General features: G+C 42.7%; 1 protein-coding gene and 1 pseudogene across 1 annotated transcript in view; one reads left to right on the forward strand and one right to left on the reverse strand.

Moving 5' to 3' along the window:
• AOPEP (aminopeptidase O (putative)) overlaps positions 1 to 23335 on the forward strand; it is a 237910-nt gene that overhangs the window by 80250 nt on the left and 134325 nt on the right. The window contains exons 4-6 of the mRNA XM_027768006.1: positions 8685 to 8787; positions 9999 to 10106; positions 21684 to 21727. Of these exons, the coding sequence (XP_027623807.1) occupies positions 8685 to 8787; positions 9999 to 10106; positions 21684 to 21727 (255 nt within the window). The remainder of the gene's footprint in view (positions 1 to 8684; positions 8788 to 9998; positions 10107 to 21683; positions 21728 to 23335) is intronic.
• LOC102474824 (coiled-coil domain-containing protein 58-like) lies at positions 6176 to 7446 on the reverse strand (annotated as a pseudogene).

Consider the following 23335-nt stretch of genomic DNA (forward strand, 5'->3'; position numbering starts at 1 on the left):
CCGCCGCCGCCCCGTGGCTCCAGAAAGAGCCTTTTTTATGTGCCTTATGAGGATACAAATTCAGGTGTATCATATATTTCTTTCTCCCCCAGTAAAAGCCTTGATTACTTGTTTCATATATTCTAAGTTAGTTCTATCTGTAAAATAGATCTATGATTTAACAAAATTTTGTTGAAGTTCCTTTAAATAATTCTTTTAGTTTTGGGGTTTTTTTTTTTTTAAATCAAAATCACCCTCGATGCTGATTTAGTGAGACTAAGCTATGCAGCGAAACTATTGATTCCACTGGAATGGATGAATAATGTTTTCCTTCTAAGTGCTACAGCTTAAATATATTCCAGTTTATATGATCTCTTAAAATCATGGGTATTAGAGTGAGAAAAGTGCTTAAAAATGATTCGGCCTAATCTTTCATGTCCCCCACAGACTTCCACTCAGCTTCTACCTGAGTATTTGCAGGGTGTCGACCTCAGTTCTCTGGCAAATGGCAGTTTCTTGTGGGAACAGCCTTATTCTGAGAGTGGCCTCTCTTAAATTGGGCTGGAGTCTGCCTCAAGTAAGGTCCGCCTCCTCCTCTGGGCTTTTGTGTCCAGAGCTGTCCAGAATATGCCTTGCTGCCACAGAACAGTCCCTAGAACTGAAGGCCAGGCTTTCTTTTCCTGACCAGTAGGTCGTGGGGTTTTTTTTGTAAATTTCTCATGCATACAGTTGATTGGGAGAAGATTTGCCTTCTTGGGCTTGGCCTTGTTGTCTTTGGTGGCTGTGGTCTTCTCCAGATGTGACAGCTGAACTGAACACATCACTCTGAGCTTATACCCCTGAAGAAGCAATGGAGCTAATCTGGATGATCCAGAAGAGAAGGGACACGCTTTAATCAAATTGGATTTGTCCACACGCCTGCCATATTTCACTGTGCACCTCACCACAGCAGGGCCAGCTGGGGACTAAATGGAATAACGTATGCAGGGCACTTACACCAGTGCTGGGGCTCTCGGACGCACTCAGTGACCACTTCTACGGGAAATAAAGCGTGAGACTCGGGATGCTGAGACTGCCCTGGCATGGCATTTGGCCAGGGTTTGTCTCTCCCAGAGGACTTTCTAAGGTGTTCAGACCTGAGGACATGCTGGTTTTCTATGAGTACTCACTGCTTCTCTAAGTTTCAGCTTTCGTTTTCTTACCTGCTTATGCACACTGGCGGGCTCTGCTCGTGTTTCCATCTTCAGGGTTCACCTCTTCCCCCTACGCACCGATCCGGCCTGTTTGCTGTGGGTGGGGTGCAGAACAGTTGCCCTCCATCTTCCTGGGGCTTCTCAGAGGCATGCCTCCTTCTGTCTTAAATCATTTTATCAATTGCCTTTTTCAACACCAGAGTCATATCCTGCTGTGTCTGCTAGAGGATAATGGTCCCGGTGGGGAAACCCCCTCATGCCGGGTAGCTGTTAAATCCATTTTGAAAAGCATAGAGTCAAGCTTGCCAGATACCAGTAACATCCATACAATACAAATTCATTACCAGCTCCCTCAGGTAGCATTGCAAGCACAGTGGCAAGTGTTCATTCTGCCTACTTTATAGATGGAGAAGTTGTCACAGAAACAAATGGAGGGGATCAGCAGGTGGCATGGTGGTTAAGGCTCTGGACTCCCATATGACCGACCACGGTTCAAATCCCAGACCTGGTGACTTGCTTTCTTACTTTCCCTTTTTCTCTGTCTCTCCCTCTCTGGTCAAAATTGAAGAAAAATAATAAATTGAATTAAAAATAAATCCTCAGAAACAAACAAACAAAAATAAATGGAGGAGGGCCAGATGGTTGTGGCAGCAGTAAAATGTGACACTCTGCCAGGCTGACCCATATAGGAAAGTTACCTGTTGGGACAAGCAGTTAGCGTAATGGCTATGTCGCTGGACTCTCAAGTAGTCAACCATGGTTCGAGTCCCGGACCCAGTGGCTTAAAACTCATGCCGGGCGCGTATGCATGTGTGCCCCAGATCCCAAGAGGTGAATGGAGGAGAAGGGATTGCGGCATGGCCATCCCCCCGGGGGGCGATTTTCTCGCTTTCTATCTCTCTGTCTCTCTCTGTCTGGCGAGCGCACGCGCCCTATAGCAAAAAAAACTCTCAAAAAAAAAAAAAGAAACCTATTTAAGTCCAGAACTCTCCCTGGGTGCCCCCATGATGCATGGCTGGCTGGGGCTGGATTTTTGGTGTCAGGACCCCGTTGGAGGTGCAGTCTATCTCTTGCTGATAGAAGAAATAATTAAACTGAAGAGAGAGAAAGAGAAAACAAAAGCAAGATGAAAAATTCTTGTACGTTCTATCATTCTGCCTCCAGTTTTTACCCTTAGTTGTAGTAATCTCTTCACAAAGGAGTGTAGACCGAAGGGGATGAGTACGTAAGGCATATGTCCAGCCATGGCTTACAAGACCTTCATGTGTCACTTCGAACGATTTCTTTTTGTTTTCTGACAACGTCATGATGAGGCAAGCAGCAAGTTTAATGACCAATCCTAAAAGGATTTGTGGCCAAAATTAGTGATCTCACAAAAGAAAAGGCTACATTCATGTACAATGTCTTTTTATGGGGGCAGTGTCTTTTTTCCAAACCTTTTCGACCTGCCCCATAGCCTAGTGGTTAAGGAGCCACATCCCACATGGTCAACCATGGTTTGAATCCTGGCCTCGAAAGCCCGAAAAACATACTGGGCCCATGTGCGTGCATGTCCCAAATCCCAGCAGGATGGATAAACGGAGGAAAAGGGATTGCAGCAGGACCACCCCATTGGGGACTGCTCTCTCCCTCTCTCTCCCTCTCTCTGATAAGTACACATGCCCTCTGACAATTAAGAGCAAAAATTTGTATTTTGTAATGATTTTAGACTTAGAAGAAGTTACAAAGTCATAGAGTGAGTTCCCAGGCACCCTCCCCTTAGTGTCCCCTAGTAATAACATCTCGCATGCTTGACTGTAGTGTGGTGTGTTAGTGTCTCTGCCTGCCGGAGGAAGGGGTAGCTGACACTACCTGAACCTGCAGAGCTGTTACCCAGAGAAGAGCAACGCTTACAGTGTGCTGACAGTGCCAGCCCAAGCTCTGGCTAAGCACTCTTAGTGCCACAACAGCCAGGTGAGGTGCCAGAGGTGCCACTGCTGTTTCGTTTTTGCAGATGCAAGGACTGGGCTTTGTGGTAGCGACGTGCATTAGGTCTCCCTTGTGCGCTGGAGGCTCCACTGGATAGTGTGGGGCCAGTTTCTACACAGGGGAGAATTTGGCTTCCTCCACTGCAGGGAGAGAGTGAAGTTCTTCTGCCTTAGGAGACAGCCGTGACTGGCAGGCAAGGATGTTGAAATGCCTGTTAATCCCCTTTCTCTCATCTCTGGAATGCTTAGTCCTTGGCTCAAGCATGGCAGTAGCAAGTTTATAGATGAAGATTTGTCTTGGCTCTCACGTGGCTGCCAAGGAGTGTGAGACGGAGTGTGCTGGAGGACAGCCCATCTGTGCTGGGGCACAGCACGAGGCTCAGACCCAGCTGACATGCCTGAGCACCTTTCAGAGGCTTTTTCCCAAATCCGCCCTTGGTGATAGTCCTGCAGGATTGGTTCTTTCTTCGGAAGGCCTGGTCCCAAATCAGGTCACTGTGTATCAAGTGTCTCTGCCACCTGCCCACTCTAAATGTCCACGTTGCTCCTGTGGGTGCAGTGGAAAAGCAGGCGGTAGGGAAGGGAAAGGTCACGTCAGCCTTATTGTTGCCTTGAGTGCCAGGTACAAGGGAGACCAAGGGCATTTGAGCCCAAACGACCTTGGAAACTTGATCTGTTGCATTCCGTGCATGCCAGCCAAGGAAATAAATATTTGACTGTAATGTCTAAGAGATGATTAACACTTTCACATTCACAAAGTGCTTCTACCCTATCTGAACCTTCGTGCAGGTGGGGAGGCAGAGCTTCACAAAAAGTAAGCAACTGTCCCAGGTTTTCTTCTCAGCATTCTGCACAGCCTAGATAGGAGTCCGGATCTTGGGGAGGCCCCTGAGTACAGTGAGGACCTTGGTGTTCTGTGGACCTGGGTTCCAGCCTTGACTACCACTTAACAGCGTAGTGGTCTTACGTAGGCCTCATTTCCTCAACTTTTACATGGTTATAATCACAGTACTTGCCTCACTGCCTCATCGGGTTCTCATGAGGGGAAGGAACATGATGCCTGAGAAGGGCTTGGCAGAGGACCTGACAGAGAACAGAGGGTAATCAGGAAAAGTTAGCTGTTAGTACCAGTCCAATTCCCCACCCATTTGGAATGAATCTGGCTATAGCTACTGGAACAGAAAGGTGGTGTTGACTAAATGGCGATTATTTACCCTCCCCTAATAATTCAAAAGGGAGGTAGTCTCAGGCTGACCAGGAACAGAATGATGCCATCAAAGACTGTTTACCTTCTCTCATTCTCTTTTGCTCTCCATCCGTGTTTGTTTTCTGCCTCATGGTGACAAGATTGCTGCTGCAGATCCATCTGCCATGTTTGTGGGAAGAGGTGCAGTAGCAATCATATATTCCCCTTTTGTAAGGAAAGCAAAAGTTTTACCAAACCACATCTCCAACCATGCAGGCACCTGCTTTTTTCTCTTTGGCCTGGACAAGTCTCTTGCCTATTCATAGCTTCAAGTGCAACTTGGAAAATGAGCCTTCAGTCAGATTTAATTTCACAGGTGTCAAGAAAGAAGGTAGATGAAAGTGGGAGTAGATTGAGCCAAAGTGGGTCTACCATAGTCCTTCCCGCCTCTCACACTGTTACTCTAAACAAACTCTCTCGAGGGAACCAGCAGTTAGCTTAATGGCTATGTCGCTGGACTCCCACGTAGTCGACCGCGGTTCACGTCCCAGACCCGGTGGCTTAAAACTCATGCCGGGCGCGTGTGCGTGCATGCCCAAGATCCTGAGAGGAGAATGGAGGAGAAGGGATTGCGGCATGACCATCCCCCCTGGGGGGTGATTTCTCGCTTTCTGTCTCTCTGTCTCTCTCTGTCTGTCTGGCGAGCACACGCGCCCTATAGTGAAAAAACCTCTCAAAAAAAAAAAAAAAAAAAACTGGAGCCTGGCAGCCAGCACTCCAAGGGGATATTGACTTCACCCTTCTGTCTTCTTCACTCCCTAGTTCTAGTAGTCTCCATCCAGAGTGCCAGGGCATAGAAATGTGCTGCTTCTCTGTCTGGGCTGGGCCACCCAGTTTGAATTCAGGCAGACTCTTATTTTAAATTTTATTTAATGCCAAAGGGAATACACATGCGTGTGCACAAGGGAGAGACAGAGAAAGCCCCCTCGACAAGGTCTTGACGCCATCCCAGGCTAGGCCAGCCCCAGGTCATGGGTGCACACATGCCCAGCATACTCAGGGAGGTCTCCAGATTTGAACCAGCAACCTTTCCTGTAGAAAGGTTCTGCCTTACAGAGTGTCATTTTATCGCCACATCACTATCTTGCCCTAGGCTGACATTTGAGAAGACTTTGTTCCCCAGGCCATGGGAGGTGGGCTTCCCTAATCAAAGTTGGCGGAGCTTCCTGTCTGAAAACCCTATACTGGGCCACACTGAAGAGCAGCAACAAAGCTGTTGTTTTTCAGTGGCATCTGAAATGAAGATGAAAAGGACCAGTTATTCCAAGTGTAGGCATGTAGGTAGGTCAGCGTCCATAAAGTAAAATGGAAACTTAGCTCCAATGGCTGGTCCTTGTCATCCTCCTTTAGGTGTGTGGTGGTTTTTGTGTCTGCCAGCATGAGGTACCAGAATACAGTGGGTCTTCAAAAAGTTCATGGAAATGTGTACTGTGGGGAAAAAAAAACTGCATAGATTTTTTTCCACACTAAAATAAACTCATATTATTAATTGCATTCTCCCCCCACCATGGACTTTTTGAAATCCCCTCAAATTTAGTTAAGACTTTATTTCTTTCAGAAAAGTATTTTAATAGTTATAAAACTTTTTAAACAGAATCGTTATAAAACAGCAATTATTTTCTCCATAATTATTAGAATTGTTTATATTTGAGATCTTGGCTAAGTGGGGCTGAACTCAACAAAAGGTCTTGGACTATTGGTTCAGAAATCCTAGCAAGCCCACCTTGTTGATGTCTATCGTGCTTAGCTCTTAGGAGATGACCAGATACTTAAAATATATATATATATTTTTATTCATTCTTTGGAAGCTTAAAGTGAATTTGCAGCATTCGTTAAACACCTTCCCGCTTCCGTCATTTATAATTTCTTCAACATTCAGTTTTGATTGCATCCATTTCAACTTTGTCTGCTCTTTCCTAGGTTGCTTTAATAATGTTAAATCATCCAAATTCTTTTCTCTCTCTTTCTGGGAGGCTTTTTACTACTGTTGAGGTCTGAGCTATACGGTTTTTTATGAGTGTGTCCCTACTAGCATGAGCTGCCATCAAAGACTCTAAAGTTGTTTGCAAGTTTAGCTGCCATCTCTTTTCCCTGCAGAGGCAGCCGTCGGAACCGTAGCCTTTAATTCATGTGCTATTCTGTCATCAGTTGTCCTCATCACCTTGAGTAATTCATCTTATCTGACCGTCCAAAAGAAAGATCAGTGTTCTTTCAGCACTACTGGATTTTTGTTGTCATTAAGTTTGCTATAGAGTGTGTGTGCTCCATGAGGAGGGAGAGAGAGAAAGAGATCATTCCTCTTGGGGGGATGATCTCTAATGCCACAATCCCTTCTCCTCCATTCTCTTCTCAGGATTTTGGCACGCACACACATGCACCTGGCGCTTTTTCAAGCCACTGGATCCAGAACTCAAATTGTGCGGTCGGCCATCTAAAATCCAGCTGCCCCAACCTCTGTGCCACCTCCTTGCCCTAGCACTGTTGGATGTTTTAATAGCTCAGAGAGATCTGGAACTCAGCAAACTCTTCACAGTTCACCTGCCTGCCACAGGACACCACTATATGGGATCTTTAGCTAAGACTTAATCAGGGGTGTGTGTGTGTGTGTGTGTGTGTGTGTGTGTGTATGTGCATGTGCACGCTAAAATAATTGCAAATTTTTATTAAGTTCATTGAGGGATTTTTATATCCCTGGCCTTTGCTAGGGGCTTTGTAATAAATAGTTTCAGTTTTTCTCCATAGACCCTGAAAAGGTAGGTAAGATTATTTCCATTTTATGTAAATAAATGTAAGTAACCTGCTAATAAGCAACAGGTAGTAAGAAGTAAAGAGGATATTTGAAGCTAGGGTTCTCAAATTCCAAAGGCTGAGTGCCTCGTACTACACCATGCCCCTCTTTGAAAGAAACCCTAGCTTTCTGATGTGCCGTCCTCATGCTCCGTGCCTTCCCACACCTCAACACGTGCTCCCCAACATTGAGCCAGGGAGTGACTGGTTTTACAATGGCTGCATGTTGCAAATACTTTGCCGTTACTTTGATTGTAGCCAGTTACTGAGGCATTATTGTAACACAATACACACAGTTTTACTAGAGGGCTCTAAGGATCTATTTTATTTTAGTTAAGAAACATTTTAAATTATTGAAAACCATAGAACATGGTAGAAAACATCCTGAGGGATAATAGCGAGACAGCGATTTCCGTCCTAGTATCTCCACACGTCAAAACAAGCCCCAAGACCTTGTGTGTTTACCTAACTTAGGTGTGTCTCAGTTTTCCACATTTGTAAAATGAAGAGGTTGAAATATGTGACCACTAATATCCCTACCTAAAACACAAGTATCTGTGACTTTTTTGGTTTTGTTTTTCTGATTCTAAAATCGGTTCAGAGTACAATTATTTCTTAAAGGAACATTAATTATTAAATGCAAATCCAGAGAAGTGGATAACATTGGAGCTTTCAAAAATTTTTGGAAAAGATATAAGTTTTTTTATTCTTCCAAGTAAAGCTACATTTTCCATTGCATTTCTCAGTTCATCATTACCACAATAAAAGGGTACAGGTTCTTAAATAATTCATTTTGAAGCTTAGATTCCTTGAGGGTCTGGCAGGCCTCATTGTTGGATAGATGATATAAAATATTACCAATAGCCCACCTTAGGTTGCCAACCCAAATATGAACCCCACCTTGTTCACTATGTGAATTTATAATCTAAACTGTTTTAAATCATACCTGGTACTACTAAATAGAATTAAGATGCTGTTGAGCAATTATGAAAATAAGAAATAAGATATGCTTTCATTAAGAACATGCAGTACTGGGGCCAGCAGATGGCCTGGTGGTTAAGGCGTTGGACTCCCTCATGGTTGATTGCAGTTCAAGTCCCAAGCCTGGCAGTTTGCTTTCTCACTTTCCCCCCTCTCTCACTCTCTGTCTCTCTCTGGTCAAGTTAAAAAAATAAAAAGGGACCAGCAGATGACGTAATGGTTATGTCTCTGGACTCCCATGTAGTCAACTGTGGGTTGAATTCCGGACCTAGTGGCTTAAAACTCACACCGGGTATGTGTTCGTGCATATCCAAAATCTTGGGAGAAGGGATTGCAATGTGTCCATCCCCCAGGACGTGATTTCATGTTTTCTGCCTCTCTGTCTCTCACCTATCTCTGGTGAGTGCACACATCCTATAGCAAAAATCTCTCTAAAAAAGTAAATTAATAATAATAATAATACCAATAAATTAAATTTAAAAAAAAAAAGAATGTTCGGTACTTAAAGAAATTGTTCCTCCTTCATTTTAGGCCTAGTAAAGAGAAAACTGGCCATGTGAGTGATTCAGGAGCATCTGTTATCAAGCATGGGCTCAACCCAGAGAAGACCTTCATGCAGGTTCATTATTTAAAGGTGAGCGCATCTGAGCGGCAGGAACTAGTTATTACAGTGCAGCAATTTTTTAGGTTATACAATTCAACGGTGAAAATGAATGACATGGCTGAGGCAAAACAAAATACTATCAGCATTGTAATGACATGTGACTGGGCAGATCTGAGTATCTAATAAGCAAAGCAGTGTGTACCCCCCAAAATGAGGCCACATTAGGGGCATGAATCAAAAGAAGTTACGATATTCCCTGACTTCTGCCCCCCTTTTCCTCTCTTCAGGTCAGCTTAGAAGAGCTCTTGGGTTCCAACTAGAAGACAGGAGTAGCCCAACTTTGTAGTTAAGGGAGCAGGGTACTACTTGGTCAGCTGAGGTTCCAATCTCTGCCCAGTAGCTTAGAAACCACACTGGACGTGTGTGTGAGCATGCCCAAAATCTCAACAGGATGGTAAAATGGAGAAAGGATCGTGATAGGACCACACCCCATTGAAGGGTGTTTTCTTCCCCTGTCTCTTTCTCTCCAGTGAGCACGTATACCCTCTGGCAATTAAAGAACAATAACAACGACTTCAAACACATCCTATTACTCTTGTCGTTCCCCCCCCCGCCCCGATTGCCAGAGTTGAATGTACTTGCCAGAGAGAGGGAGAGGGAGATATAGAGACAGCGAGCGCGAGCATCCCCCATTGGATCATGGTCACTCTACAGTCCCTTCTTCTCCATTTCTCTATCTTGTCAGGATTTTGAGCATACCCCCCATACACACACACACACACACACACACACACACACACACACACATATACGTCCAGCATATTTTTTAAGCCACAAGGACCAAGATTAGAAACGTGTTCAGAACCAGATCAACTGTGTATGATCTGGCTCTCTTAATCACTACGCTGTTGACTGGCTTGCTTATATTATTTTGAAGGCCTTTTCTCATAGCTGAGGTAGAGAGGATCTCAGACTCTCTTCTCATTTAGTCCATGGTGGATGGCCAGGCTTCATGTGAACCAAGTCAAAAGCACAGAGGGCAATAATGTTAACAAAGGAGTTGAAAGCTGAATAGTCCATCCTTAATTTCCAGGACTAGCCTTCCTGGTCAGAATATAAAGGGCAACATTCTAGATGTCCACAGTGAGTGCACTGGTGGGTAAGTTTGAGTTGACCATAAGCATTTCTGTAAGAAGCAAGCATATTTTTTTTCCCTTTATTATTTTTTTTCTTTCTTCTAGGGCTATTTTCTTCTTCGGTTCCTTGCCAGAAGACTTGGAGAGGAAGCCTATTTTTCATTTTTAAGAAAATTTGTGCACACATTCCATGGGCAGTTGATTCTTTCCCAGGTAATGGATAGGTTCTCTGTGAGTCCGTGATGTACAATTAGAGGGGATGTAGCTTGTGCCAATATGAGAAAATAGAAAAGGGCCAGCTCTGCGGCAACGTGCTACTCAAGAGAAGCTGAATCCCACATGGCAGCTACGGTTCAAATCTCCAGCCTTATAGGCCTGAAACACGCTGGGCATGCCTGTAGGTGCCTAAGGTCCAATGGCTAGAGGACTGGAAGAAGGGGACGGTAGTATGATCAGTCCCTGTAGAGGGTGTTTCTCTTTCTCTTTCTCCCTCCCTCCCTCCCCCCACCCATGTAAAAGTCCTTATCATAAATAATGAAAAAAAGAGTAGAAAAAAGATTTGTAATTTAATGTGATAGAGATAGTTAGAAATTAAGGACGCGGACACAAAAAGTGTTTCAGGGAGGGTGATCTCCCTATAGTTTTGGGGCAAACTATAACCTAAAGTCACCGTTATTATTATTAAGTATAATCAATATACATCTTTGTGGGTACAGTATGGTTTTTCAAAGCATGTGTACAGTATGTAATAATCAAATCAAGGCTAGAGATGTATTCATCTTATTTGACATTGAGCCTGTCTTGTACACAAGGATATGGATAGTTGTACCTTAAGTGACTTTAAAAACCAAATCCAAACAATCCTGCTGGTGTGTGTGCAAGGAATTATCTTTGCAAGGTCGTCTCCTTCTTACTCTTTAGTCTCAGCTGGAATGCCACAACCGCAGAATTGTTCCACCTCACCAGATAGACACCTCACTTCTTATTCTCTACCACTTTGCCCTGTTCATTACCATGGTTTTATCTATAATTATATTTTCATTTATCAGTTGATTTGTTTCTTTGCTATTTCTCCACTCTGTATAAACTCAAAAAGGCCAGCCCATGCTTTTAATTTCACCAGTACTCAGTACATGATTGGCACACAACACAGTGGGTATGCCATAAATATAGAGAAACAAATTAATCACAAGCCATGCTGAACTCTTCAGACAGCCTGGCCACAAAACTATCTGAGATCCAATGGCTAGAGGACATCATTTCATGTGAGTGTGGGACCAAGCAGTGTGTAGCAAGAATGTCAGCAAAGTGCGAGAGGCTCTGAAAACATTGCTCCTAACAGATAGCGAATAGATGACACACCTTTACCACATGTGGTTGTGAGTCACATTATCTACATGTTGGATGTAGATGTGTAATGTGAACACGTATGACAAAAATAACAGGTAGATGGCTATTTCTCCTCTCATCTTATTTTGGGGGAGAGAGGGAGATTTCTCCCTGTACATATATTTGGAAAAGCAATTTGAAAACTGGTTCAGAAGTCTTATATGCTTGATTGAGTGTTAAGTCCAAATTCCTACTGCTTAAAGTCACTTTCCACCAACATACCACAGCGTTGAGTGTGCTAAATTTACTATGACTTTTGAGGTTCCCATTTCACTTCTCTATGACTTTTGAGGTTCCCATTTCACTTCTCATGGAACTCTTAGATCTCTCTCAACCAAATCGTTTTATTTTTCTTTTATCTCTTTCAAATAATAATAATTTTTAATGGCAACATTATTGAGATAAAATTCACATACTATGAAATTCACCCTTTAAAAGCATACAAATCAGTGGTCTTTAGTAACCATCACTATTGTCTAATTTTAGAACATCTTCATCAACCTCCAGAGAAATCATTAGCAGTCACTGCCCCATTTCCCCCTCCCTCTCATCCCTAGGCAACCACTAATCTACTCTCTGTCTCTGTGGATTTGCCTATGCTGGGCATTTCACATAAATGAATTATACAACACGTGACCTTTTGTGTCTGGCTTTCTGTCGTTTAACATGTTTCTCACAGTCACGTAGTGGCTATCAGTACTTCATTCATTTTTTAATTTTAATTTGATCGTGACAGGTATATGTAACATCAGGCCAGACCTATAGAGCAATAGTTAAGAACGGCACAGAGGAAGCAGGTTCTCACGTGGCCTGCCAGGGTTCCAGTCTTGTCCCCGGCCCATGCCCAGGATCCTGATTAGAGGCAGAATTAGAGAAAAAGGATTATAGCGTGAGCATGCTCTGTCAGGGGCTTACTTTCTCTTTTTCTATCTCTCTCACTCTGGCTCTCACTGTTGCATGTGCATGCACCCTCTGGCACATGTGTGTGGTTCTGTGTGTTTTATATTTAAAATTTACCATCTTCGATATTTGTAAGTGTACAGTTTACTGGCAATAAGTACAATCACATTTTTGAGAAACCATCACTACCCTGTATCTCCAGAACTTTTTCATCTTCCCAAACTGAAATTTTAAACACATTGGATGATGACTCTCACTCTCCCTTCCTCCTCGCCATTGGCAACCCACTGTTCTACTGTCTGTCTCTATGGATTCAATACTACAGCTACCTCATATAAGCAGGACCATGCGAGATTTGTCTTTTCATTTCTGGCTTACTTCACCTAGCAGAATGCCTTCCAGGGTCGTCCATGCTGTAGCATGTGTCAGAATCTCCTGCCTTTTGAAGGCTGACTGTGCCATTGCGTGGATATACTACATTTTGTGTATCTAGTTATTTAGGTTGTTTCCATCTTCTCAATATTGTGAATAAGCTGCCATGAACATTAATGTATAAACATCTGGGACCAGCAGTTAGCGTAATGGCTATGTTGCTGGACTCCCACAGTCGACCGCGGTTCGAATCCCGGACCCAGTGGCTTAAAACTCATGCTGGGCGCATGTGCATGCGTGCACAAGATCACAAGAGGAGAATGGAGGGGAGGGGATTGTGGCATGGCCATCCCCCCTGGGGGGTGATTTCTCGCTTTCTATCTCTCTGTCTCTCTCTGTCTATCTGGCGAGCGCACGCGCCCTATAGCAAAAACCTCTGCAAAACTAAATAAATAAATAAATAAATAAATAAATAAATAAATAAACATCTAAGCTACTGCTTTCAATTTTTTTGAGTATAATATATACCCAGAAGTGGAATTGCTGGATAATACGCTAATTCTCTGTTCCATGTTTTGAGGAGCTGCCATGTTATTTTCCAGAGCAACTATACCCCTTTACATTCCCACCAGCAACTTATGAGAGTTCCAATTTCTCCACATACTTGCCCACACTGTTTGTTTTTTGATAAGAGCCACGCTAGAGGATGCAGAGTAATATCTTATTATGGTTTTGATGTGCGTTTATCTTATAGCTAATGATGTTGACCTTTTCCTTTTTCTTTTTTTGCTATAGGGTGTGTGCACTTATAGGGGAGAGACAGAGAGGGAATGCAAGAGATCACCACCTGGGGGAATAGCCTTCTTCTCCATTCTCCTCCCAGGATTTTGGGAACATGCACCCAGCATGTCCAGGACATGCACTGCAGTCGGCCATGTGAGAATTTAGTGCCTTAACCATCACACCATCTGCTGTCCACCATGTTGAATGTTTTTTTAAAAAGAGTTATTTTATTTAACTTTATTTATTATTATTATCATTATTATTTTCCAGTTTGATCAGAAAGAGACAGAGAGAGAGAGGAAGTGAGAAAGCAAGCCACCAGGTCCGAGACTTGAACTGTGGTTGGCCACGTGGGAGTCCAGCACCTTTAACCACTGTGCCACTTGCCGGCCCCAATGTTGAATGTTTTTTAATATGTGTATTGGCCATTCGTATATCTTCTTTGGAGAAAATGCCTATTCAGATTCCTCTCTCATTTTATATGTTATATTTTTACTTTCATGATAGTGTCCACAGCACTAAATGTTTTAATTTTCACTTTGGTTATGCTTTACGTGCCATATCTAAGAAAACGTTGTTTAATTGAAGCTCACAAATATTTACTCCTGTGTTTATTTTACTTTAATCAATGAAAAAGAAACAAAAGTGAAGATAAAGAACGTCTTAACTTCACATAAATGTGAGAAAGATTATTTCCCAAAGGATTCTTCTATTATTTAAAAACATTATTACAAAAAAAGTTAAGATGTAGAAATCTATGTTTTCTCCTTTACCTACATGTTTTATTTTTAGAAAGCATCAGTTCATTCACTACCATAAAAGATGAGGAAATAGCAGTTTTTACCTCTATTAATATTTTCCTCCCAATAAAATTTTCTATTAATTGTTATCTTTACTGAGTCAAGGTTTATTTCATTTACATTATGTACTATTACCATGGTTTTCACAGTTGTATGGTTTTAGATCTTCACTTAGAGAACTTCAGTATTCAACATTAGTAATTTTGCCATATTTCAATATCCACGAATACTCTATTGTGTTTGAACTCTTTGTTGGCTGAATTTCATTTTCAAGCTAATGTTCAAGTTGCAGATTCATAGGTTCTGTGATTTCTGGGTTGTTACTGCTTGATAATGCTTGCCTGCTGGGATCAGCAGATGACATCATAGTTATGTTGCTGGACCCTCACATAATCGACCATGGTTCAAGTCCTGGACCTGGTGGCTTAAACTCATGCTGGGATCGTCTGCGTACATCCCCAAAATCCTGAGAGAAAGAAAGGCAAGGGACGGTGGTGTCACCGTTCCCCCAGGGGTTGATTTCTGTGTGTCTCTCTAGTAAGCACACATACCCTATAGCAAAAATCTCTCTTTAAAAAAAGGTGAGAGAGTGATAGAGAATGCTTGCCTGCTATCTTTATATTTGAATTACCAACTGGCTGGATATAATAATCTTGGGCCACATTTTTATTCCTTCAGAATGTTATTCACATTACCCAACTGTCTTGTGATAATAAATGCTGTTGAGCTGTAGGAACTGTTGAAGTCAAACCACTTTTCCTTCTTTATTATCACTTGAATGACAGAGGATTCTTTCTTTATCCTTGAAGTTTAGTCATTTAATCAGAAAATGACTTGATGTCTAGGATTCTTTGTATTTCCCCTCCCTGGAAAACAGTATGCATTTTTAGGCTTAAGTTCTGTTCTTCAGTGAAATTGTCTTAATTGTATCTCTGACACATTCTTCCCTCTTGTGGGTTGTGAATTTCAAGATTACCGGTTATCCTTGTGTTATACCATCTTTGTCCTCTATACCTGTTATTTTCTAATTGCTTTTATCTTTTTCTTCTCATGGCCTGTGTTTATCTCAAGCAACCTCTATATTATTAGTGTTACTTTCTTTAATATCTATTTTCCCTGTTGCTTCTATTTTATTATTCTTGCTCTGATATTATTTTGGTCCTTATTTCCTTTGCACTGACATCTATCTTCTATCTTTTTTAGACTTTTGCCAAAGGGTGTGTGTACTCACCAGAGAGAGAGAAGAAAAGTGAGAACTCCCCCCCTCCAGAAGGGATGGCCACACCACAATCCTTTATTCTCCATTTCCCTCTCTGTATTTTGTGCACAGTGTGGGTTTTTTTTAATGTGCCTGATGTGTTTTTCAAGTCTCCGGGTCCAGGGTTCCAACCATGGAGCCAGCTGTGAAGAAGCCACTGCCTTAACTACCACACCACTGCTGGCTCTGAAATCTTTTAGTTTTATTTTTGTTTTGTTCTTTTTTTTTGGGGGGGAGGGGGCGGTTGTTGGAGAGATTTTTGCTATAAGGTATGTGTACTCACTGTAGAGACAGAGAGAAAGTGAGAAATCACCTTCTAGCGGAGATGACCATGCCACAATCCCTTCTCCTCTTGGGATTTTGGGCACACATGCCTGGTGTGAGTTTCAAGCTGCTAGGTCCGGGACTTGAACTGCAGTGAGCTATTTAGGAGTCTAGCACCTTACCCATGACACTATCTGTTGATCCTCTTCATTTTATTGTTTTAACATCTTATCTTTGAGCTTTCATTTTACTGGCTTTATCTTCTTTTTTGTTCTTGTTGTTGCTTAATAGTGTAAAGCATTTCACAGAGAATTTTCTTGTGTTGATTAGATTGTTTTCTTCAAGACTGGATTTGTCTTTAACATGTTGAGCTTCTTTCTGTCCCTCTTTATAGGGTTATTGTGTTGGTTTGACAGCTGTCATTCTTTTATTCTTGATCATTTTCAGCATAGGTAGCACTAACCTGATCTTTTATGTATTCTCAGATGTATTTAACATTGTCCTTAATTTCTTTCCCGGCTTATCCTAGGCCTGCTTTTCTTCCTTTCAGAACTATAGTTTGAAACCTGAATATTACGTATGAGAGGGAGGACAGGGCAAGTTCTGCCAGTCTTGTATACAGCTTTTATTGGAAGAATTTGATGTTGCTACACTTGAAAATTTGTTAAATGTCTCCCACCACAATTCTTGTGACCTAATGTGAGTGTAGGCTTTTCTCACTACAGGTATACTCTCGATTAATATTATTCCACCAGAGATGAGCAGTTGGCATAATGGCTATGTTGCTGGACTCCCAGATAGCCAACCACAGTTTGAGTCCTGGACTCGGTGGCTTAAACTCACACCAGGTGTGTGTGCGTGCATGCCCAAGATCCTGAGAGGAGAATGGAGGAGAAGGGGTTATGGTGTGGCTATCCCCCCTAGGGGGTGATTTCTCACTTTCTGTCTCTCTGCCCTCTCTGTCTTTCTGGCACACCCCATAGCAAAAAACCCTCAAAAAAAAAAAATACATATATATATATATATAATTCCACCAATTAAAGTTGGAGCCCTAGGACCTACACAATCCATTAAATAGAGTCTTCTTCAGTTGTTTATTTCCCATATTTTGCTCAGCTGTCTAGCAAATATTTCCAGACCCTTGATAGTCAATAAAGAGGAATGATAAAGGCCTATTTCAGGGCCTGTGGTGGCATGGTGGTGAAGGTGCTGCCCTCCCACCTAGCCGACCACTGTTTGAGTCCCAGACCTGGTGGCTTGCTTTCTCACTTTCCCTTTCTCTCTCTCTGGTCAAATTAAACAAATAATAAGAATAAAAATTTAAAAATTAATATATATTTTATATACATGTATATATATACATATATATACACACACACACACATACACACACACACACACACACACACATTTATATACACACACACATTTGTTGTTTATTTTTTTTCCAAATGCGTAGGTATTTGTGAGAATTTGCAGCATCAGGGCAATTTACCAGTTCCACTACTGCTAAGTATGAGGTCGAGGATGGTACAGAGGGAAGGTGGAAGCTGTACTGGTGTCTTAGTTTCTTTCCTTGCTTGCCTCTTTTTGAAGTTTCTGCCATGAGGCTGTACTTTAGATGCTACTGGTCAAGTTTTGCTAAAATTTTTCATGGGTTGTCATTTTGTTTGCATAGTTAGTTATTGAAGAGAAAGGGCCATGATCCCATTTAACTCAGAATTCCCAGTTTCTTCCCTTTATACATTACCTCTGAATCCTCCCTTCCACGCACCCCATCTGTCCAGCATTTCAGTATTACCCTCTCTCCAGCCTCACTATAGCTCTTCTCTTGAAAGCGACAGTGACTTCATCTTGACAGTTCAGTTTCTTCCCAGTTCTTACTCCGCCAGCCCTGTCTTTGCTTCAATATTTTGATGATGCATTATTTCTCTCCTACCTCCCTCTCCCCAGGACCGCAGCAATTATTCCTAAAACATCGGACAGAACTTGTCCTGTGTGATTATCAACTTGCTTTATCCAGTAAAACCCACATGCACCTGCATTTTTATTGATAACTTTCACCAGGACCGAAAAATAATTGTCAAATTAGCCACATGCCAAAATCAGTGTTAGTCGGGTTTTTGGTTTGGTTTTGTTTTGCTTCATGTTTTAATTCGTAGTGGTTAATCTAGTGTTAGGTGTTAATCAAAACAAGCTGTCTGAGACTGACCTGGTTAGCATATAGATTATTAGGAGAGTGAAACATTAAAAAAAAAAAATCTTAAGGAACATATTTTCTAATGAGGTGTGAGCTTATAACCATTGCCAAGGGTCCAGATAGAATTTCATTCCAGCCTCCTCTCCAAACAGCAGAGGAGCCCCCCCCCTCTTTGGTTTTAATTTGTTTTCAGGCATACTGCTGAGGTAACAAATTGGGACTCCCCACTATTTGTTGCTAGCTAACTTTGTCAGTGAGCCTAGAATGGGCCGTGAGGGAAAGCCCTCCCCATCTCCAGCTAAGATGTTTAAGTTGCTTCCTCACAACTGCTCACATACTGAAAGGAAGAGTGAAGACCTAAGAGAACTGCACAGAGGTAGTGAAGGAGACATATTTCTTTTTATTCTGTTAAAAGAGACATGTTTCTCTTTATTTTGTTTGGTCCTGGAGAGTAGGTAAACGTTTCTGTTACAAGTCCACTTCAGGAACACATGCCGGTTTGCTATAAGAACCAAGAAAACTAGTGTTCTGTGGCTAAAGATTGGATACGTGAGAGGAGTAAGAAGCGGCAGTTGGGTTGGTTCCATTGATGGACAACACAGAGATGGCCTGGAGGAAACCAAGTGTCTTCTTGGATCGGGGGGGACAGAAGAATTCCCAGCACTGTAGAGCGCACTTTCCCATCGCCTGTGGGAGTCCAGGCACCATGTCTTACAGCTGTCCGAAGCATTGGCGCTTTGTGAGTCCCACCTGTCAGCCCCAGCAGTAGTTGACAGCCTCCAGCTGCTGCACATGTTGCTGCAGGTCTCAGCCCAGAGGCAAGCAGAGGCACATGCTCCAGAATGGCAACCAGCTCAGAGTCAGGACTACCGTCTTCGCTTAACAACACAACAGGGCTTCCTGGGGACCTCATGCACTTACCCTGCGTTCACACAGGATTCAGGACCGTTGTGCTCTGCGGTCTTGTAAAGAAAGATCCAATTGTAATTAGAAAATGCAAAAGGGCAGAATTAAGGTTAACTCTGAATTTCCTGTTTCTCATGCAATTAAATCCTCCCTCTTGACATTGAGTTAATGTAATTTTCCCCCACATAATTGAGCATTAGATACCAGGCAAGTATGGAATAAGTTGGTATGGGCTTTAAGGAAATAATGAAGTGAAAAGTAAGAAGTTATAATTATAGTACTTGGATTTTTTTGAGAATGAAGAATGTGGGGCCGGCAGGTGGTGTGGTGGTTAAAGACATTGTGCTTCCACATGGCCAACCACAGTTCAAGTCCTAGACCTGGCGGCTTGCTTTCTCACTCCCCCCGCCCCCCTACTCTGTCCCTCTCTGATCAAATTAAAATAAACAAACAAATAAAAGTAAAAATAATTCTTTAAAACAAAGAATAAAAATGCTGTCACTAAACCAATAAAAATATAATCTACAAAGCGATGTATTAATATATTTACAGAGTAACCTGTGACTATATTATGATTAATTTCTATTTCAGCTTTTTTGCAAAATAATTTTTTAAAGAATTATTTTTATTAACTTTATATATTTAATTATTTTTCTTTCAATTTGACCAGAGAGGAACAGAGTGAGAGAGAGAGAGAGAGAAAATGAGAAAGCAAGCCACCCGGTCCAGGACTCAAACTGCAGTCAGCCATGTGGGAGTCCAGCTCCCTTAACCAACACACCACCTGCCGGCTCCACGAAATAATGTTTGAAGTAATGAAAGTAATGACTGTAAGAATTTCAAGCAGGAGGGCAGTAGGTGGTGTGGTGGTTGGGCTCTGGACTCCCACATGGCTGACCTTGGTTCCAGGCCCAGATCTGGCATCTTACTTTCTCCCTTTCTCTTGATCTCTCTCTTTCTGGTAAAATTTTAATTAATTAATTAATTAAAAGTAAAACGAATCTCAAGCAGGGCCAGCCCCATGACCTAGGGGTTAAGGGAATTGGATCCCACATAGCTGACTATGGTTTAAATCCTGGCCCCGATGGCTTGAAAAAAGGCACAAACGCATCCGTGCCCAGATCCTGACAGACGGAGAGATGGCGAAGATCATAATGTGACCGTGCCCCTTTGGGTGGGGGAGGGTTGCTTTCTTCTTTGCCCTCATCTTTGTCTATCTCTCTGGTGAACACACAACCCTCTGGCAAAAAAAAGGGTTTTTGTGTTTGTTTGTATTTTTTTTTTCATTTAAAAAATAAGCAAAAATAATTCTTCACATTTTCACATTCTAAATAACCTATTTTTAAAATATTAGTTTTGTTGTTATTTGTATTGTTCACTTTAGATGAAACAGATAATAAGTAAAATCTTAGAAGAACAGAGGTTGCAAGAAATAAATCTTTCATCAGTGCTCTTAATAAGGGAGAATTTGCCTCTGGAAGAAAGAGACTATACCCACCCGTAAACATGGAAGAGTGGGACACTGACTGCTAGTCTAGGGACTGCTATATTTCAGCGTGATGATAGAAAAGGAACATCCTGTCATACAAAACAATGCAGATTTCTGTTCCTCTGTAATGCCATTGGTATTGTAGTATGAAAATCTCTTCTGCTTCCGTCACCCACTCCGAATTCAATGGATCTCTCCAGAGCCCCGTGCTGACTCTGCATGTGCTGACTTGGGTCAGTTGGGAGGGCTTCCGTCTAGAGTGTCTCTCAGTTGACGTGATATTTGGTCATCTGAGCTTACACTTTAAGGGTCTGTTCTAAAAGAGCATTGTGGGACCAGCAGTTGGCATAATGGCTATGTTGCTGGACTCCCATGTAGTCAACCATGGTTCAAGTGCCAGACACAGCAGCTTAAACTCACGCCAGGTGTATGTGTGTGCATGCCCAAGATCCCTAGAGGAGAATGGAAGAGAAGGGATTGCAGTGTGGCCATCACCCCCGGGGGATGACTTCTCGCTTTCTGTCTCTTTCTCTCTCTCTGTCTTTCTGGCGAGCACACGCGCCCTATAGGTGTGTGGGGACCACCCGCAAAAAAAAAAAACCTCCAAAAAAAAAAAAAAAAAAGAAACAAAAAAAAAGGCCACAGATAGGGGCAGGAGCTCATGAGTTAGTTTGTTTGTTTTTTTTGGAGAGGTTTCTGCTATAGGGCGCGTGCGCTCACCAGAAAGACAGAGAGAGATAGAGAGACAGAAAGTGAGAAATCACCCCCCAGGGGGGATGGCCACCCCGCAATCCCTTCTCCTCCATTCTCCTCTTCCTGGGCACACATGCACACACAGCCAGCATGAGTTTAAGCCACCGGGTCTGGGATTCGAACCGTGGTCGACTACATGGGAGTTCAGCGACACAGCCATTACTCTAACTGCTGGTCCCCAAACATTACATTTTTTAGTTTTCAACTTGTTCAAGGTTTTTTTCAAAAAAGATGTCTTTTTTTTAGAGAGAGAGAGAGACATTTTTGCTATGGGGCGCATGCACTCACTGGAGAGACAGACATACAGAAAGTAAGAAATTGCCAACCGGGGGGATGACTAGGCCTCAATCTCTTCTCCTCCATTCTCCTCTTGGGATTTTGGGCACACATGCACACATACCCAGGCTGAGTTTTAAGCCATCAGGTCCAGGACTCGAACCGCAGTAGACTGTGTGGTATCCAGGATGTAACCATTATGCTATCTGCTGGTTCCCCAAACAGATATCTTTAAATGATTGGATTGAACCCAGAAAATTAATGAATTGAAAATACTATCTAATAAATCAGCTAGGTGTAGCTTTCCTTGAAGGTACTCAAAATGCTTCGTCCCTGACATGGTTCTGGGCAGTTATTTATTGACGTACATCCTTAATGGTTTGCTTTCTTCCTATTTCAGGATTTCCTTCAAATGTTGTTGGAGGACATCCCAGAAGGAAAAAGGTGAGGATTGAGGGATTAAGAGTCCTGTTTTACTTTATTTTTAGGGGGGGGAGGGGGGAGCTGGGGGGAATTGGCAGGGTTTTGCCATAGTGTATGCTTGCCTGAGAGAGAGAAAAAAGAGAACATGAGAAATCACTTTCCATGCATAAGTGCTTCTTCTCCATTCTCCTCTTGAGATTTTGGGTATGCTCATGCACACACCCAGCGTGATTTTCATGTTGCCAGGTTCAGGGCTCAAATCATGGTCAGCCATGTGGGAGTCCAGTGCCTTAACCACCATGCTACCTGCTGCCCCCAGAGCCCTGTTTTACTTTTATTTTTTTAAATGATCCTGACATTGTTTGGCTTGTTACTATCTAGAAAGTTCAATTATCCTCTCTTAATGAAGTCAGGGACCTAGTTCAGACAGTGGACATCACAGGATAACCAACCAGACTTTGAGATGGGCCCAAATAGCCTTGGGATCTAACACATGCAACAAAGTTTCCCAGAGTCAGGAGCCTGAAAATGGCTTACGAGCCAAGTCATAGGCAATCGGTGGCCTTAGCTGCTGTGAAAAAGCATGCAGGAGAAGAATATTCTAAAAGTTAGGATGGTTCCAATTAACATGGCTTAATATAAGGAGGTGTTGTACAACGGAAGGTGAAAATATAGTAGTAGTTAGAGCCTGGGATAGCAAGTCGGGCCTTCCTGGGTTTTAAACCCAGCCCTGCCACTGTCCAGCTATGAGACTGGGAGCAAGTCACCTTAATCTCTCCAAATTTCAGTTTTCTAACCTCTCCATCAGAGTTTTTTGGGAGGACTAAAGTACTAATATACATTTTTTTAAGTTTATTTACATTTTTCTCCCATGAACAAGAGAGAGGGAAAAAAAAGAAAGAGCTGCCTCCCAACAGGCCTTGATGCTGTGATCTGCCTGGCCGTAGCCCATGCTCTTTTCAGTACACTGCTCCGTGTGAACTCACTTCCCTGGAAAGAAGGAAGAGGTCTCATCTTCGGAGGTGTCCAATTTCAAGCTGGGTGACCATCTGCAGGGTAGACAGAGGAGATTTCAGACCGACGTTATAGATCAGACTAGGTTCATTCCAACCTGCTCCTTCAGATTTCCTATCTTAGCTTGGACTACAAAAGCAAATATTCTGGGGCCAGCAGATTGCATAATGGTTATGTTGCTGACTCCCATGTAGTTAACTGTGGTTCACATCCCAGATCCGGTGGCTTGAAACTCACGCTGGACACGTGAGCGTATATACCCAAAATCCCAAGAGGAGAATAGAGGAGAGGGGATTGAGGCATGGCCAGCCATCTACTCCCGGGGAATGATTTCTTGCTCTCTGTCTCTCTCTCTCTCTCCAGCAAATGTACTTATGCTGTAGCCCCAAAAAAATCTCTTAAAAAAAGGAAAAAGGAAAGGAAAGTGAGTATTCTGAGGGGCCATCAGGTGGCATGGTGGCTAAGGCACTGGACTCCCCCATGGCCAACAACTGTTATGTCCTGGACCCAGCAGCTTGAAAATCATGCCAGGTGCATGTGCATGCACATGCATGCCCAAAATTCCAAGAAGAGAATGGAGAAGGAGGGATTGCGGTGTAGCCTTACCCTCTTGGG

The sequence above is a fragment of the Tupaia chinensis genome, unplaced genomic scaffold (genome assembly GCF_000334495.1).
Source record: "Tupaia chinensis unplaced genomic scaffold, TupChi_1.0 Scaffold145148_1, whole genome shotgun sequence".
In the NCBI taxonomy this organism is placed as follows: Eukaryota; Metazoa; Chordata; class Mammalia; order Scandentia; family Tupaiidae; genus Tupaia; species Tupaia belangeri.